The sequence below is a fragment of the Diplotaxodon limnothrissa genome, linkage group LG7 (genome assembly GCF_057381915.1).
Source record: "Diplotaxodon limnothrissa isolate DT_005_m linkage group LG7, D_limnothrissa_male_GT1.1, whole genome shotgun sequence".
Taxonomy (NCBI): domain Eukaryota; kingdom Metazoa; phylum Chordata; class Actinopteri; order Cichliformes; family Cichlidae; genus Diplotaxodon; species Diplotaxodon limnothrissa.
Window position 1 is genome coordinate 36,050,951 of NC_140602.1, and position 14,694 is coordinate 36,065,644.

The following is a 14,694-nucleotide window of genomic DNA, read 5'->3' on the forward strand; positions in this document are numbered from 1 at the left end:
GTGTCGCTAAGCAGCGCAGAACCGTTTTCTCCACACGAGAAGCCCCGACATGCTCGTACTGATAATTTTCCACTCCGCATCTGTAATTTAGAACAGGGCATCTAGGCTGTGATGATAAATGGTTACATGCTAGGTGATGAAAACTTGTTATACGAGTGCTACATCAGCGCATTAGCTTTCATGAGGGCAGAAATACCTGTGATTCAAGTCCCAGCTGTTAAAGTTCAATAAAAATTGCGTTTTCAGTGCAGACACAAGAGACCTCTGGAAGCCATTATGTGGTGAGGAAGAAGATGTGCCGGGAAGTAGTTTAAAATTAAAAAGAGATCACTGATTTACCCCCTAGCCTGCACATCTGCCGCGCAGTTCAAAAGCATCCACAGAGGTTCTGTTCACCCTGAATCAACCTCCCCCTGCTCTTGTTTATTTATATCGCTGTTTGTCCTAGACCACCTCGCCTTTTGGTCCTAATAGACATGAAGTAATGCTTCCGGTGACACTGAGGTGCCCTGCTGTTTTTTACTTTAATGCAGACGGGGTCTCCTCTCTGCATCGACACAATAAATGTAAATCAAGCCAACCTCAGAGAATCCACAATGAATATTTCCCCTCACAAGTTCTCTCAGCTGTGGTTATTTCACTGAATCTGGGAACTGTGGCTTCCCCTCCCCTAATTCCACCACATTTTATTGTGCATGCCTCTAACCATGTGCAAAAGCAGTGGGGATTCCCTCACATCTTCCTTATCCCTGTTTTCCTTCATCGCGCTCTGCTCGGTTGGAACAAGCAGTCACTGCATTCATTCAAGCAGATTTTTAGTTGCCCGTGATGTTGCGGTTTGAGTTTAGTGCCAATAGCTTGCTGCGATCAGAAGTTCACTCACAACCTCAGTCTTGGTTAGTTAAGAGCTGGCAATTTGGATGTTGTGGATTTAATAAGTTTAGAACAGCCGTCGCCTGCTCTGAAATTTTGTGGGTGAGAGAATAGAACATATTTATTATTCACAAGAGTTCAACATTCAAATTGGACCTATATTGCAGTTGTTACGGTCACTAGTAGTTACCCAGGCCACCCTGAGGGTTAATTGGCTGTGCTAGTCTCTTCATGAGCCAGATTAGATGTATTATTTATATAACCTGTATGGTTGGGTGGTGAGTGTGTACCCAGTAGGTGTGTGGGTGTGTCTCCTGGGAGCTGGATCAGCCTTCTGTGCAGAGGTCTGCCTTTGTGTACAATTGGAGCTGAGCTCAAGTGGAGACAGACCCGCAGTGTCTCCTGCAGTCATGCTCTACCATGTTGGCTGGTACTTGCTCCTGGGATGCCTATTGCTGGATTTATTGGGGTTGCATGTACAAGGTCAAAGACGACGGGATGGAAAGGTACTCCCTACTACGGCTCATACATGTACTGATTTTAACCTTTTCTTTGGAGTTTTCTGTTCTGATGCAAAGACTCTGGACAGGAGTGAAGTGCACTCAGTGTGGAGGTGCTTTTAATTTGGCTGAGGATGCTTTTGGTTCTAATTAATTCAAGGTTGCAACTGATGTGATTTTCAACTTATAAATACCCTAAAGATGCTCATAAAAGCAACCTTCTAAAACCTTAACTCTTTAATTATTTGTCTTATGCTTAAACACGCTTGAATTTTTTTTTAGTAACACTAAACAGTATAGTGAGATTCTCATTCTCACATTTATCCAGGCTTGTGAACAGCACGTGGAATACACTTTCCGGTGACCCTTCAGCCTCTTCTCCTGGTCTCAAATCAGGGATCTTTCATATGTAACGGAAACAATTTGCATTAATGATGAGAACATTTAGTAGAAAAGATAGACCCCTTGGTCACTTTCTTGGATTCAGAACATTGCATTAGACAGATGTACCCCTGCATGGTTTATGGTTTGCCTGGCTAACTCTCTGTGGAGGGTTCAAACTACTTAAAAACAAAGGAAAATTTGAACATCAATGCACCATTTTTTGTGAAAACTATGATTCATGGGAACATTAGTGACAGTCATTGCCCATTTAGAAATGTTCTGTTGGTTATTTTATTATTTTATTATCTGTTTTTATATTGTTGTGGATGTGAGAGTTATTCACAAGGGCTAGTGTCTGTGTTGGCCTCCATGAGAGAGCATTTCTGGTCATCTGGCAAATCCAGCTACCAGTACTTAGTAGGCTGGAGAGCAGTTTTATTGTGCAAGAAAAGTTTAGGTATTTCTCCTCTTCTCCATAATTCTTTATGATCTTATTGTACATTCCCAGACCACCACTGTTGAACTGGTGGATGCTTTGATCACAACTAAATGTACCATTTCTAACATGGGTGGTCCCGCTGGTTCTAAAATCCCTGAACGTGACACCGTTAATGCCACGCACTTGACCTGCTGAGCTGCAGTGAAGTCACACTCTGACTTGTGTGCACATGACACACACACACACACACACACACACACACACACACACACACACACACACACACACACACACACACACACACACTGTAGTGCCTGCCTCGCCTTATGTCTTGTCTGCATACCTGTGTCTTAGCGAGATTTATGGACCTTGCCATTTGATTAGCCTTTGTAGGAGCAAGTCTTCATTGTCTGTGTGTGCGTGCACATGTGTGTTGATAATAGCACTCTAGCCTGCAGCATCTTTGTCAGGCTGTGAGGCCCCCATAGATTTCTTATTACTGTCAGCTCCTTATGCCTCCTGAGACTTGAGCTTTGTGTAGATAGCCATTAATTATGCCCTGTGAACACCTGCCATAACTTTTATTTACTGTGTGTAAGAGTGACACATAAGTTAAATTGAGATTTTTATTTTATTTTTTTTAAGTGGATGAAATTTTAGTGGATGAAAAATTCTCCTGCTTTGTTTTAATGGAACTGATGTCATTCTGGAAGTCATTCCAACAGCATTACCATGCAATGGTATTTTAACTAAGATGATAGTAAGACAATATGATGGATTAGGTTAGATTCAAGTCCCTGCAAGTCTGGCCAGTAGTTGCCTTCCAGCCTTGAAGGTTGGAAAAGCAAATGGAGAAGCATAGTTATGCCCTTAATACCTGGATCTATTAGTCAAGTGTTTGTATGAATGCAAATGATGTTGCCTTTAAGACATTTGGCACATTTCCTGTCAGTTAATTGGCTCATCTTTTTAAAACCAATACTGGCTGAATCCATCATGCTTTTTGCATGGTACTGTCTCTTTGCAGTCTTAATAAAACCTCATATATGTGACAAAAGCTTTGTTCTCTTGACCAAGTCTTTTGAAATTTCTTGACATCATTATATGCAAAATTTCCAAACTTAACTTTGCCATGATTCCTCCCTGCAGCAAAGTGTTGCTAGATGACGTTTCATTGTAACTAATAAGTCAGTCCATGTACCTTTACTTACAATTTTCATTGTGTTTGCAGTGCAAATGTGTGAGTCCAGTCTAAACAGGCATACTTAGATTAAAGAAGATAAACTAGTTTTCTAAAATTTTCATCTTTATTCAAAATATTTGCTATTATTAGCCCCAAAACAACAAATTATATGGATTATAATAATAAAACAAAATCATGGATTTCCCCAGTCACTTAAAGTCAGCCAAGTCTCAGGCTGTGCCGTTGCTGCACCGTTCCTTCAACTCGAGAAGTCTTGTTAGGATTAAAAAGCAAACACACACACACGCATAAACACACACACTTTGAACATGCTTGCTTTCTCGAGCCTGCTACTACAGAACCTTTAGAGAGATATCGAGTGTAAACATCATCTTGGCTCATGATTTAAAGGCTCATAGAGTTACTTGCTGGGATTATTAGAGTTTTGTTTGACAGGATAACTACACAGACACATGCTATGCAACGTCTGCTCTGTAGATCATCTTTAAAACTGCTGTTTTAAAGATGACTCATGGAAGCCTTGGTGTGACCTTAGACTGAGAAGAGTTTAAACTTGAATTTCAGTTGTTTTTCACATTTAACACATTTAACATTATCCTGATGATACTCTAGGACCGTTACAGAGTGTAGAGAAGACCTGTTGATAAACACAATCCATTAGCTTCATTCTCCGTGTCTAACATTCACACAGGTCCAATACTGATGTGTAGGTTAGAGAAGTACAAGTGTGGGCCCCTGACCCACAGTTACTCAACTTTTTGCTCTCTAAATATGATTTAAAAAAACATGGTATAATGTGGTGAGCACCACTGTTAAACCATAAACAGTGTGACTGCAACATACTTCATGATATATTTTGTTATTGTCAAAACATTCCTTAGAATTAGACAAACCGACAGTGTTTCAGTACATTATCACTTTGACTTCGTTATTCTCTTTGTAGCACTCATCTCCAAGTTCAAAGGTTTCCTCTGAATACATAAATCCTTAATACACTGGCTGCAAAAATATGATTTCAGTTTAAGAAAAACAGCTGTGCACTTTGGTTCTTAGCAAATGCTGCTCAAACAGGACTGAGTAGTACCTCTTGAGGATTCTTCGGATGGATAGATATAGTCACAAGGAATTCTGGTTTCAGTTTATTGAGGGCATTCATTTATGCACAGCCCTCTTAAGGTCCCACCACAGTTTTTCAATAAGGATGGGGTTTGGACTTTGCTGGGCCTATTCTGTTTTAGATTTTCGGGTGTGTTTGGGATCATTGTCCTGTCGCATGACTCAGTTTGGACCAAGCTGTAGTTATGAGACAGACCTCACATTTGACCCTATAATACTTTGGTATAGAAAGAAGTTCCCGATTGACTCGGTGACCCAAAGAATGGGACAGCTTGTCCCATTCTTTGGTTGCAGAGCATTCCCAATCATCACTCCTCCACCACCGTTCTTGACATTTGGTATGGGTGGTTTGTTTTTGCCAAAAATGGTAAGACATCTTGTTTTGTCTCATCATTGTAAAAGGCATTTTTCCAGAAGTCTTGGGATTTATTGAGATGCAACTTTGCAAACCTAAGCTTGGCTCCACTTTCTTGTTAGAAAGATGAAGCTTTGTGTTTGCAACCCTTCCAAAAAAAGCCCTACTTGTTTAGTCTTTTTCAAAAGGTACTTTCATTAACAATTAACATGCTAACTGAGGCCTGTAGAGTTTTTGTGAGATTTTTTTTGCAGTTTCTCCAAGCATTGCACAGCCTGAATTTGGGGTGAATTTGCTGAGACTGCTGCCCCTGAGAAGACTGTGGCAATGTCTTAAGAAACACCTGAATGCTCCAGATCAGGAGCAAAAGTGCCAAAACATCTACTTCCACAGAGGCGGTCTCATCGGCTGATAATCAGCTAGTCAAGTGTCCTTGAAAACTTTCTTTTAGACAGGATTGCATGTTCATATTTGCTACTCTGGATATTATCTCCAGCAGAAATATTTTGTTTGATTCATAGACCGTATCTAAGCGATTGATGTAGCCACCATGACGTCACCTGTTTGTTTGTGAAGATCAGTTCTGAAGCCTTGAGCTTCAGCATCTTGGCCGTGTGTGTCCTTTTTTAAGACCAGATATGACTGTACTTGTCAGTGCTGTAAAGCATGCCTGTTTTATTTTCTATTTTACTCTAAAGGGGAAAATCATTTACAAAATGAATGTCATTTTATATAAAATTAGATTGGAAACTTGCAACTGAGTTAATAAAAACATCAGAAAAGTGTTTACTGAAGTAATAAATTAAGCAATACGTCTTTGTACTGTACATGTGGACTTTTTTCCAGCTAAAAGTTGCTCCTTGGTAGCCATTAGATTTATTTTATAATATTTTATTTTAAGACATTAGTTGGCTTTATTTTTTAGACCTGGAGGATATACCCATGCTTCATATGTGTGTTCAGTTTAGAGAAATAAGATGTTTTGGAATTTATTTTTCTTTTTTGCACAATGACAGTATATTTTTATCCATCCATCCATTCGCTACCGCTTATCCTTTTCAGGGTCGCGGGGGGCGCTGGAGCCAATCCCAGCTGTCATAGGGCGAGAGGCGGGGTACACCCTGGACAGGTCGCCAGTCTGTCGCAGGGCCAACACACAGGGACAGACAACCATTCACACTCACATTGACTCGCACATTCACACCTAGTGGCAATTTGGATTAATCAATTAACCTATCCCCACAAGCTGCATGTCTTTGGACGGTGGGAGGAAGCCGGAGTACCCGGAGGGAACCCACGCAGACACGGGGAGAACATGCAAACTCCACACAGAAAGACCCCGGCCTGATGGTGGAATTGAACTCAGGACCTTCTTGCTGTGCGGCAACAGTGCTAACCACCGTGCCACCGTGCTGCCTGTAGCAGTAGATTTTTATTTTTGAGTTTATTTTGTGTACATGTGTAACAGATTGGAATATATAAAATACAACATATAACATTCAATATATCCTAAAGGCTTGTAGTCACTGACAACTATCAGCACCTGGCTGACTGGCAGATGTATAATGGTATTCCAACTAAGTATAACCTGCGCTGGCTCATAAGGAAGTCTCTCTGACTGAAAGGGAGGTAAGTGGAGGAGACGATGTTGACCAGAGGAGATCCAGTGTCACGTTATCAGCTGGGCCTGTTTGACTGAATGTGGCCGGGGATAAGAGAAAAAGAGAAAGAGCTTTTGTTTCCATTCGGGGCACTGGCTTTGGCTCTTGCCTATCTCGGGCCTTTGCTGGCCCGGCTGACTGGCCCCATTGCACAAGGCTAATTGTTGGCCTGTTGTTTCAGATGAATGAAAGCCATGTTTAACTTATTTGACATGTTTCTGGATGTTTGGGCATGTCATTGAGCATGCTGAATTGATTTTTTCCTTGATAAACAACTATAACCAACAAGAAAACAGAGCCTATCTATATACTCATATCTGCAATCTTTCCAGTGCATTTGTATTCCTAATATTTGTTGCTCTCATTTTCCTATAGCTCTGTTTACGTCCCATGGAAACTTTTATTTAGTTCTCAGATATCGTGGAAGGGTTATGAACTGTTGCCTTCTCTGCTCACTGTGCCTTTTCTGCTGAAAAAAGGCACAGGTTAATGGTCCAAACACAAAACCTAGTTTCACTTATGTGCCAAAAGATACTGGAATTGTTACTAAAAAAATTACAATGTGACTTCACTGGTTAAAATGTTTATTTAGCATGATTTGTGACATTGTGCGTGTACCAGGATCAAGACGTCTGCGTATCTCCAGATGACCAGTTCCTATAAACGATTCGGTTACATAGACCTGGCGTAGAAAGCCGTCTATTCTGAGAGATTATTGAATTGTATCTTGTGTTAGACCTTTGCACAATGTGTAAACCCCCGCCTCCTTTTGCTCTTCCTGTCCTTCTGCTTCCCATATGCCTCTTAGCTCCGCTTTTGTGCTCTCCATTTCAGCCCATTACGGTCATCAAACAAAATTTATAGCCCTGTGGTCCCTTTCCCCTGAAAGGCCTCTCTCACTATTCTCCATTCCCTAGGGCCCAGCATTTTGCTCTGTTTTGTTGTGTGTGTGCATGCGTGCCTATGTATAAGTTCACATTTTGACAGCTGGCAAAGCTGATTTACAGTATGAACGATTACAGAATAAAGAGCAGTCGATTAAAGCTCTAAACTGTATAAACTGTTGTGGGGAGGTGTAAAACAGAGTTTGACACAGAGGGAGCCTATGTTGCTCCAGTCTAGAGTCTGTACTGAAGTAAAATTTCTTACAGTACAGTCTGCAAAGACAGCTGCTGTAAATATAAAGGCACTACTCAGTCTTGTCAAGATTGATGTTAAACCTAAGACGAAGATCCAACTAGAGATAGACGTGCTTTAACCTGAGTATCAGCTGGAGGATAGCAGAAGTCGCAGTAGGTAAAGCCGTGGAATTTGAGCAGAAATGTTCCTTTTTATAGTTTAGGTGAGGAGATCTTTATTGTCATTATTTACAACAGCAATGGTATCCCAACCATGCTGTAAGAAATGTGATGGCTGACCTACAGTAACGGTCAAAGAGCAGAGACTGGGGCACTTTGGAAAGGTTAAGTGCCGAAAAGAGAAGTTCTTAATAGTTTTGGGTTCAATTAGGATCTCAGTGTAACCCGCTGAAATGTTAATTAGAGACAGCGTATTTAACTATTTAGAAAATAAATGCCATTATCAGTTGTGGTGGTGTGCATTTTTATTTGCCAGATGGGTTAAAAGTAACTAACTAACTTGAAGGCAGATAAAATGAAATAATCCCAGATGTCAGTAAAGTGTTTTTTTCTGTGGGTAGAGGCCTGTAGTAGGGGAAATGTGGGTTTTTGTCATTTAGATTTAAAACCATCCCAACACCAACATTTCTTTATTACATAATAAATTTTTGTTCATTTAAAAAGTGTGTTGTTGTTTTTTTCAGACAGCTTTCAGAAAGAGCTTTTGATTTGACAATGATTATATGGTGTGTTTTGCTTTTGTCCACTTGTCATGACATTGGTTTCTCTCATCAACAGGGTCTCTACTGTCAGTGTGCTATTGTTCTCGTTTCTATTGACTGATGGTAATGGTAGTAAGGACATTTCAAACTGCACCAGGCTGATTTTTATCTTAGTATTTTTAAAGCTCATCAAACATTCCACCACAATAATGCAGAACCAAACAATGAAAGATTCATACAAGTGCTGACATCAAACAGTGCTACAAACCAAAAAAACCCTGCTTTGATGTCTAAAAGAAGGAATGTGAGCCCCAATTCTTGTTTTCTTTCTTGACAGAATGCGTTCCTGCGTCGAGAAAGTTCACGAGGCGATGGGACGGTCCCTTCTAGACCCAATCGGAAAGGTTCAGTAGGTCGTGGGGGTGTCCTTTTGGTGGATGAGGACACTGACTTGTTGGATACGATCTTCCAAAATGGCAGACAAGTGAACCCACGGTTAAAACCTTCCAGAAATGGACCTAAGGGAAGCCAGAAAGGGAAACCTGAACTATCATCTAAAAACATGGAGGAAAACATTACCACAGAGAAGAAGAAAGATTCTAATGGGAGGACTTCATCACTGTTTCCTGGAAAGCCTTCAGATGATATAATAGACCTGGACATTGGAGGTTCTCCTAAGAAACCCTCGCTAGGTTTTCCTGCACCTCCTAAGATTCCTTCAGATCCCAGATCCGCCACAGATTCTAGCAAAGAGACCACGACTATTTCACCTTTACCTGATGTTAAGGGGAGCTCCCGCACCACGCAGACTTCCATACAGTTTGATCGTAGACGTGAGCACAAAGGCAGACTACCAGAAAAAGGCCGCCCTGCAACTGTAGCCATTGTGTCTAGAGATGGAAACCTGGTTTTGGGCTCAGATGGCAAAATGTACCGGCTTCAGAGAGGCCCACCTGGCCGAATGGGTCCGCCTGGGCTGGAAGTAAGTGGCCTTTTGGTCTTCTCATTGCTCTTTAAAACCCGTTTTAATTCTATTGTATGATCTGTTGTAGTTTGCTCTCTCTCATGTCCATATCTCAGTGAGAATTTTTGGCAGAGTTTATTCAACTTGTTCATTTTGCTTATCAAAGCAAAGGCCTTCCTGTTTGTTTAAAAGTAAATTGGATGTATAATATCGGTCCATTGTTGGATGAGATGAAAAAATAATCTTTGTGAATGAAAAGAGTATAACGACTGTTTGCTTTTACAGCTTACAAGCGCTGTTCTCCATCAGCTGCCATATGAATCTGATTAGGGGTGGTTACACTCTTCAAACATGCGCTGATCCACATGTCTTTGTTGCTGTGATGGGAGCGCTCGCGCTTAGGGAGTCTCAGCCGTTTGTCATAGCATTACCCAATATGACAGGATTACCCTTTGGCTTCCAAGTTATCTGATTGGTCGGGAGGAGTAAAGTCAGGCCATACTGTCTAGTTGGAACACTTACCTGGTTTAAGAAGTGGGTCTTAACTGTGACTGCAGGGTAGACAGAACCAAAAGCAGACATCACATCTGGTTACGTCTGGAGTCACGCTGCCATAAAATCCACAGAATAACTCAGCACGATTAATGTGATTAGACCCAGCCGAACATGAGGGAAAATGTCCTGTTGGCTTTTCTGTCCACATACGCGGCACAACAGGTTCTTCTTGATCATCTTGAATCCTATCTCAAAGTAGAAAAAAGCATGTTTCAGGAAAGTACCTGGCTGCAAAAATTAATTGATAAAGGTATTTACATGATTTATCAAAATGACTCAAAAGGCTGTCAAATCCAAAATCTAATCAACACCTATGTAAACCTCTGATGATAATTTTTCTTGACTCACATCAATTGCCTGATAACCACATACGGTAGCTCTCACTAATGTCAATCTAAAGATGAGTTAACTTATTATATTCAAACTTTTCAAAAGTGATTACACCGTCTTCCTTCCATCAATTTGCATTGCAAGCTTTATGTTGTCAAAAATTCTGGACTCACATTTGAGGATTTGTAGGGATTTCAGTGTTGTAAAACTAATGCCCAAAATCTATGTGGTTGTTGATAATCCTGGACCCTAGGCAGTTTGTATAGTGAGTTTCATCTAGATTAATTAATGTGTCAAGGAGGCGTTAGGTAACAGAGCTACACAGCGAGCATTATAGTAAGATTCAGGACAGACTTAAACAAACTTTCTGTAAATTAGTGTTCAGACTTGGTCAGAATCCATAACATAGGCAGAGTAATCCTGAAAGATTCATCAAGATTTACCAAATTTTTGAATTTTTCCAGATCCTACAGGAAGCACCAAAGAAGCCACACACAGTTCCTATCAATTTACAACAGCGTTACTGAACAGTATAACCTGATACGCCTATCTTAAAGTGTTTTATTGTTGTAGGTGTAGGGAGGGAGCTCTTGTAAAATAAATACCTTTTGGTCCTCAATGTGCCACAAGCTGTGAGGTTTTACAAGGATCGAGTATTATCAGGTCAACTTTTTTGCTTCTACAAAGTAGTAGAAAAGTCTTAAATGTCAGGGATAAACTGTCACGTATCTGTGGCTTGTTAAAGTTGGTGATAAATACTGTTTTGTGTCCTCATTGCTTTTGTCTTTTTCATTTATTGAGAGTTAATGTTTCCACAGGGTTGTCCTGGTGAGCCGGGCCTCCCTGGGTTTAAAGGTGATAAGGTAACCGAAGCTTGTTTATAACCTAGTAAGTCATGATGATATGTTAGGTTAAAGCTGCTTCTGAAATAATATCTCAGATGGTATCTAATATTTAAACCTCAGTTTCAATCCAAGACATGTTTTACTTAATCGTCCACAGTGGACTTCTGCTAACTCCCATTAAGGTTATTTATGCCAAAGTTCAGTACTCTTTTAAATAAAACAAGAACTAATATATTATTTACCACATAAATTGATTTATCTTTCACAAACAGGGTAAGACAGGCCCTGAAGGAAGACAAGGAAAAAAGGGGGAGAGGGGACCTCCTGGACCGCCAGGTTTACCAACCCTCTACCTGTGGAGGAACACTGCTGAGGAATGGGCTGCATTCCAGGTAAAATGTTCTGCTATATAATACTTAAGCTTAGCCTGCTCCACCGATATTGCAAAGTGCAGGGCCAGTGGCAGGGTACATCCTGAGCAGATTACCAGGACACCACAGGGCTAACACAGACATCTACAGACTCTTAGATTCACACTTATAGCAAGTTTAGAATCATAGGTTACTCTGACATGCATGCATTCAGACCATGGGTGCAAACCAGAGTACCTACTGGAAGAAAGTGCAAACTCCACACAGAAAGACTCCCAAGAGGAAACCTGTTGTTGGTTTATCAACTGCTTTCTTGGCCTTCCATTAAACATCAAGGCACCAAGTACAGAACACCTCAAAGAAGTTGTTTTTATATGTTCCTCTCTCCTTTGCCCTCATATAATTTATTGTGAGTCACCTAAAGGACACATAGGACTTGAAATGATCTTCGATGTTACTTAAACCCAGATTTCCAGACTATATGTGAAATCTTTAACCCTTCGGTTATCATGCATGCAAGTTGATGATCTGTCCTCATCTGTTTAATCTGTTTCCATTGGACGCAGCTGTGTGTTGTATAAGGCACGTACTTATACACACACGCATATAGTATGCCAGCATGATGGGGAGCTTCAAGTCAGTTATTGAAAAAAGATGACAGAAATAAAAGTCTGTTAGTGGTTTGTGAAGGCGATTTGTTACTGTGTGTGCTTTGAACTACTATATGTGGACAACCTGCTGTGGTCACTATTTGTTACTTAATGTGTGTTTCCATTTTTCTCGCAGCAAACCAGTTTCTACCAGTTGCTTGCTGCAGGTTGGCCTGTAAGTACGCTCTTCTAAAAGCTGTTCTGTGTTTCGTTTGTTTCTGTGAATCTGAGGCGGGTTTCTTCTCTGTGAGCTTGCAGAGTAGAGAAGGCCCCGCAGGACCACCTGGAGAAATGGGCAGGCCTGGCAGACAGGTTAGAGATGAGTTCTTTTTAGCAGTATATTAGTGCATGTTACAAACATGTTCCCATGTGATTTAGTGATTTTCTTTCACAGGGGCCACCTGGTGAACCTGGGGAGCGAGGAAGACCAGGGATGCCAGGAGAGATGGTAAGCAAACAACCCAGCATTTCCTGCTCCAGAAATTTCAGCAAGTTTGGTATCAATAAAAAAATCTGCTGTAAGGCCACAAATTTGATTTAGTATGCCAAAGTCAACGTGTAGAAAATAACTTGAGATAGATGGATGGATGGAATTCCAGCAGTAAATGTAATACCAAATGCAATGAGCTGACACATATTAATACATGAAGCCTGTCCTGAAACATCCTCTTTACATGTTTAATCTTATTATTTGGTTTTAGTCATGAATGTGATGAATATCTCTAATTTGTGTCCACTTTGCCATCATTAAATCACAAAAGTTACACACCCATTTTTAGTAAAAGCTGACACATTTGGTGTCGCTGTAAACATTGGGTGGTTCATCAAAGCGAACCAGCCAATGTTGGGTATTGAGCAAGTCCACTGTGGACGATTAAGTGCTAATTTGAATTAAGCGTCACATAGCTGGTTGAGCAGAGTGAGTGCGGTTAAAGGGAGTGGGTGTTTGGAAACCCCGTGTGCATGAAACTCCCTATGATGTAACCATTCTCATATTTAGAGAAAAAACTTTTTTTAACTGCAAAATTAAGACATTGCATATTTTCTGTGAGTAAATTTGATTACGCTGAACCATAGTTAATCAAGTTTTCTATTGTGTTATGTCATAAGTTTCACATTATCTCAGTGGGACCTCGTTATTTGTCGCTTATTGCCTGGTTTTATTAAATCTAAAAAACTCTGACTTTGTTTGTGTGAATGGCTTTTTAAGGTAGAGGCAAATCTTACATCCATCTCAAAAACCGTCTCAAAATACATAAACATGAGTCCTGGAAGTGGGCTCTGACTGTATGGAAACTGAAAGCCAGGGCCATCTATTGTGTGAGGTCTCAGCTGGGTGATGAGAAACAGTGTGGTTTGGGATTGTTGGAAACACTCAGTCACCTTCGCTGGCTGAAATGTTTGGACCCATGTGGCAGAGAATATTGATCTACTGTTTGTGTTTGTTTGTGTCTGAGTGACTGTGTAGCCTACGCTGACAAAGCACCTTGCTGTTTGTGCAAAAATAATCATACATCAGCACTGTAAGCAATGCTGGGGTGTGTCAGCATCAATCATGGAAAATTCAAATGTGTTATTGACATTAGAAAAAATCACAAATAAAGGCTCTTTGTAAAATCCTATTAGAGCAAAAGAACACAGAGTAACTGATGAAATGTAAATGGATTAAAAGTCCCTGTTTTGCATAATAATCTTTTTCAAATAGTATTATTACTATATTAGTTCAGGTACTATTAACATAGTACCTAAACAATACTATATTAGTACTGTTCAAGAGGCTGGTCATGGTGTAATGATGTGGGGGATCCTTTGTTGACACACTTTGGGTCCATTTGTTCTGAATGAACTCTGAATGTAATAAAGGTCGAACTTATATAAAAGACTGTGTCTCTAAAATCACTGGCTATGAGGTGACTCAAGATAGAATCGCCTCCCAGTGTTTTAAACCTAAACAAAAGGAAAGCTGTACTAAACTAAACAGGGAGTCGGTAATGCTCATGAAGTCAAGTTTTCAAGTCAAAAGTTGGACATGGGATTTAAAGTTATCTGGTTCAGGCGTCCCAGTATAGCTCACTGGTTGAGCATGTGGCCTCATGCATTTCTCCTCCCACACTCTCTCCCCTCCTGAATGTTGGCTTTTTTTTTTTCAATCCAGTGAATGTGTAACAAAAATTAACTGTAATACAAAATAAAAATAGTCACATGCCTAAGTGTCTTGCATAAACCAGCAATATAAAATACCTCTCTCTTCATGAGAGAGCAGCATGTCCATCAGTCTAACCCTGTAAAGCTGAATAAAAATGTAGGTTTTGTCTTTGGAGCCATTCACACATTGTATGTTTTTGTAAGTATGACCATGTTGAATCTGTAGGCTGAGATTCTGGATGTTTATCCATTATTACGCTGACTTGACTAGTGTGGCACACTATTGCAGTGGTTAGCATTGCCTCACAGCCAAAGTTTGCTGTGCAGAGTTTGCATGTTCTCCCTGTGGCTGTGTGGGTGTCCTGCTGTTACTCAGGTTTCCACCCACAATCAAAACATGTATGTTAAGTTAATTGGCGATTCCAAAGTAGCCATAGATGCAGATGTGAGAGAGTGTGGTTG

The 14,694-nt window shown here is 40.5% G+C and overlaps 1 protein-coding gene across 1 annotated transcript in view; it reads left to right on the forward strand.

Annotated features, from left to right (window-relative positions):
* The window catches only part of LOC146628686 (uncharacterized), a 122,949-nt gene that overhangs the window by 60,480 nt on the left and 47,775 nt on the right, over positions 1-14,694 (forward strand). Inside the window, exons 7-12 of the mRNA XM_085358005.1 lie at positions 8,710-9,354; positions 11,040-11,084; positions 11,339-11,458; positions 12,224-12,262; positions 12,346-12,399; positions 12,482-12,535. Coding sequence (XP_085214131.1) covers positions 8,710-9,354; positions 11,040-11,084; positions 11,339-11,458; positions 12,224-12,262; positions 12,346-12,399; positions 12,482-12,535 — 957 coding nt within the window. The remainder of the gene's footprint in view (positions 1-8,709; positions 9,355-11,039; positions 11,085-11,338; positions 11,459-12,223; positions 12,263-12,345; positions 12,400-12,481; positions 12,536-14,694) is intronic.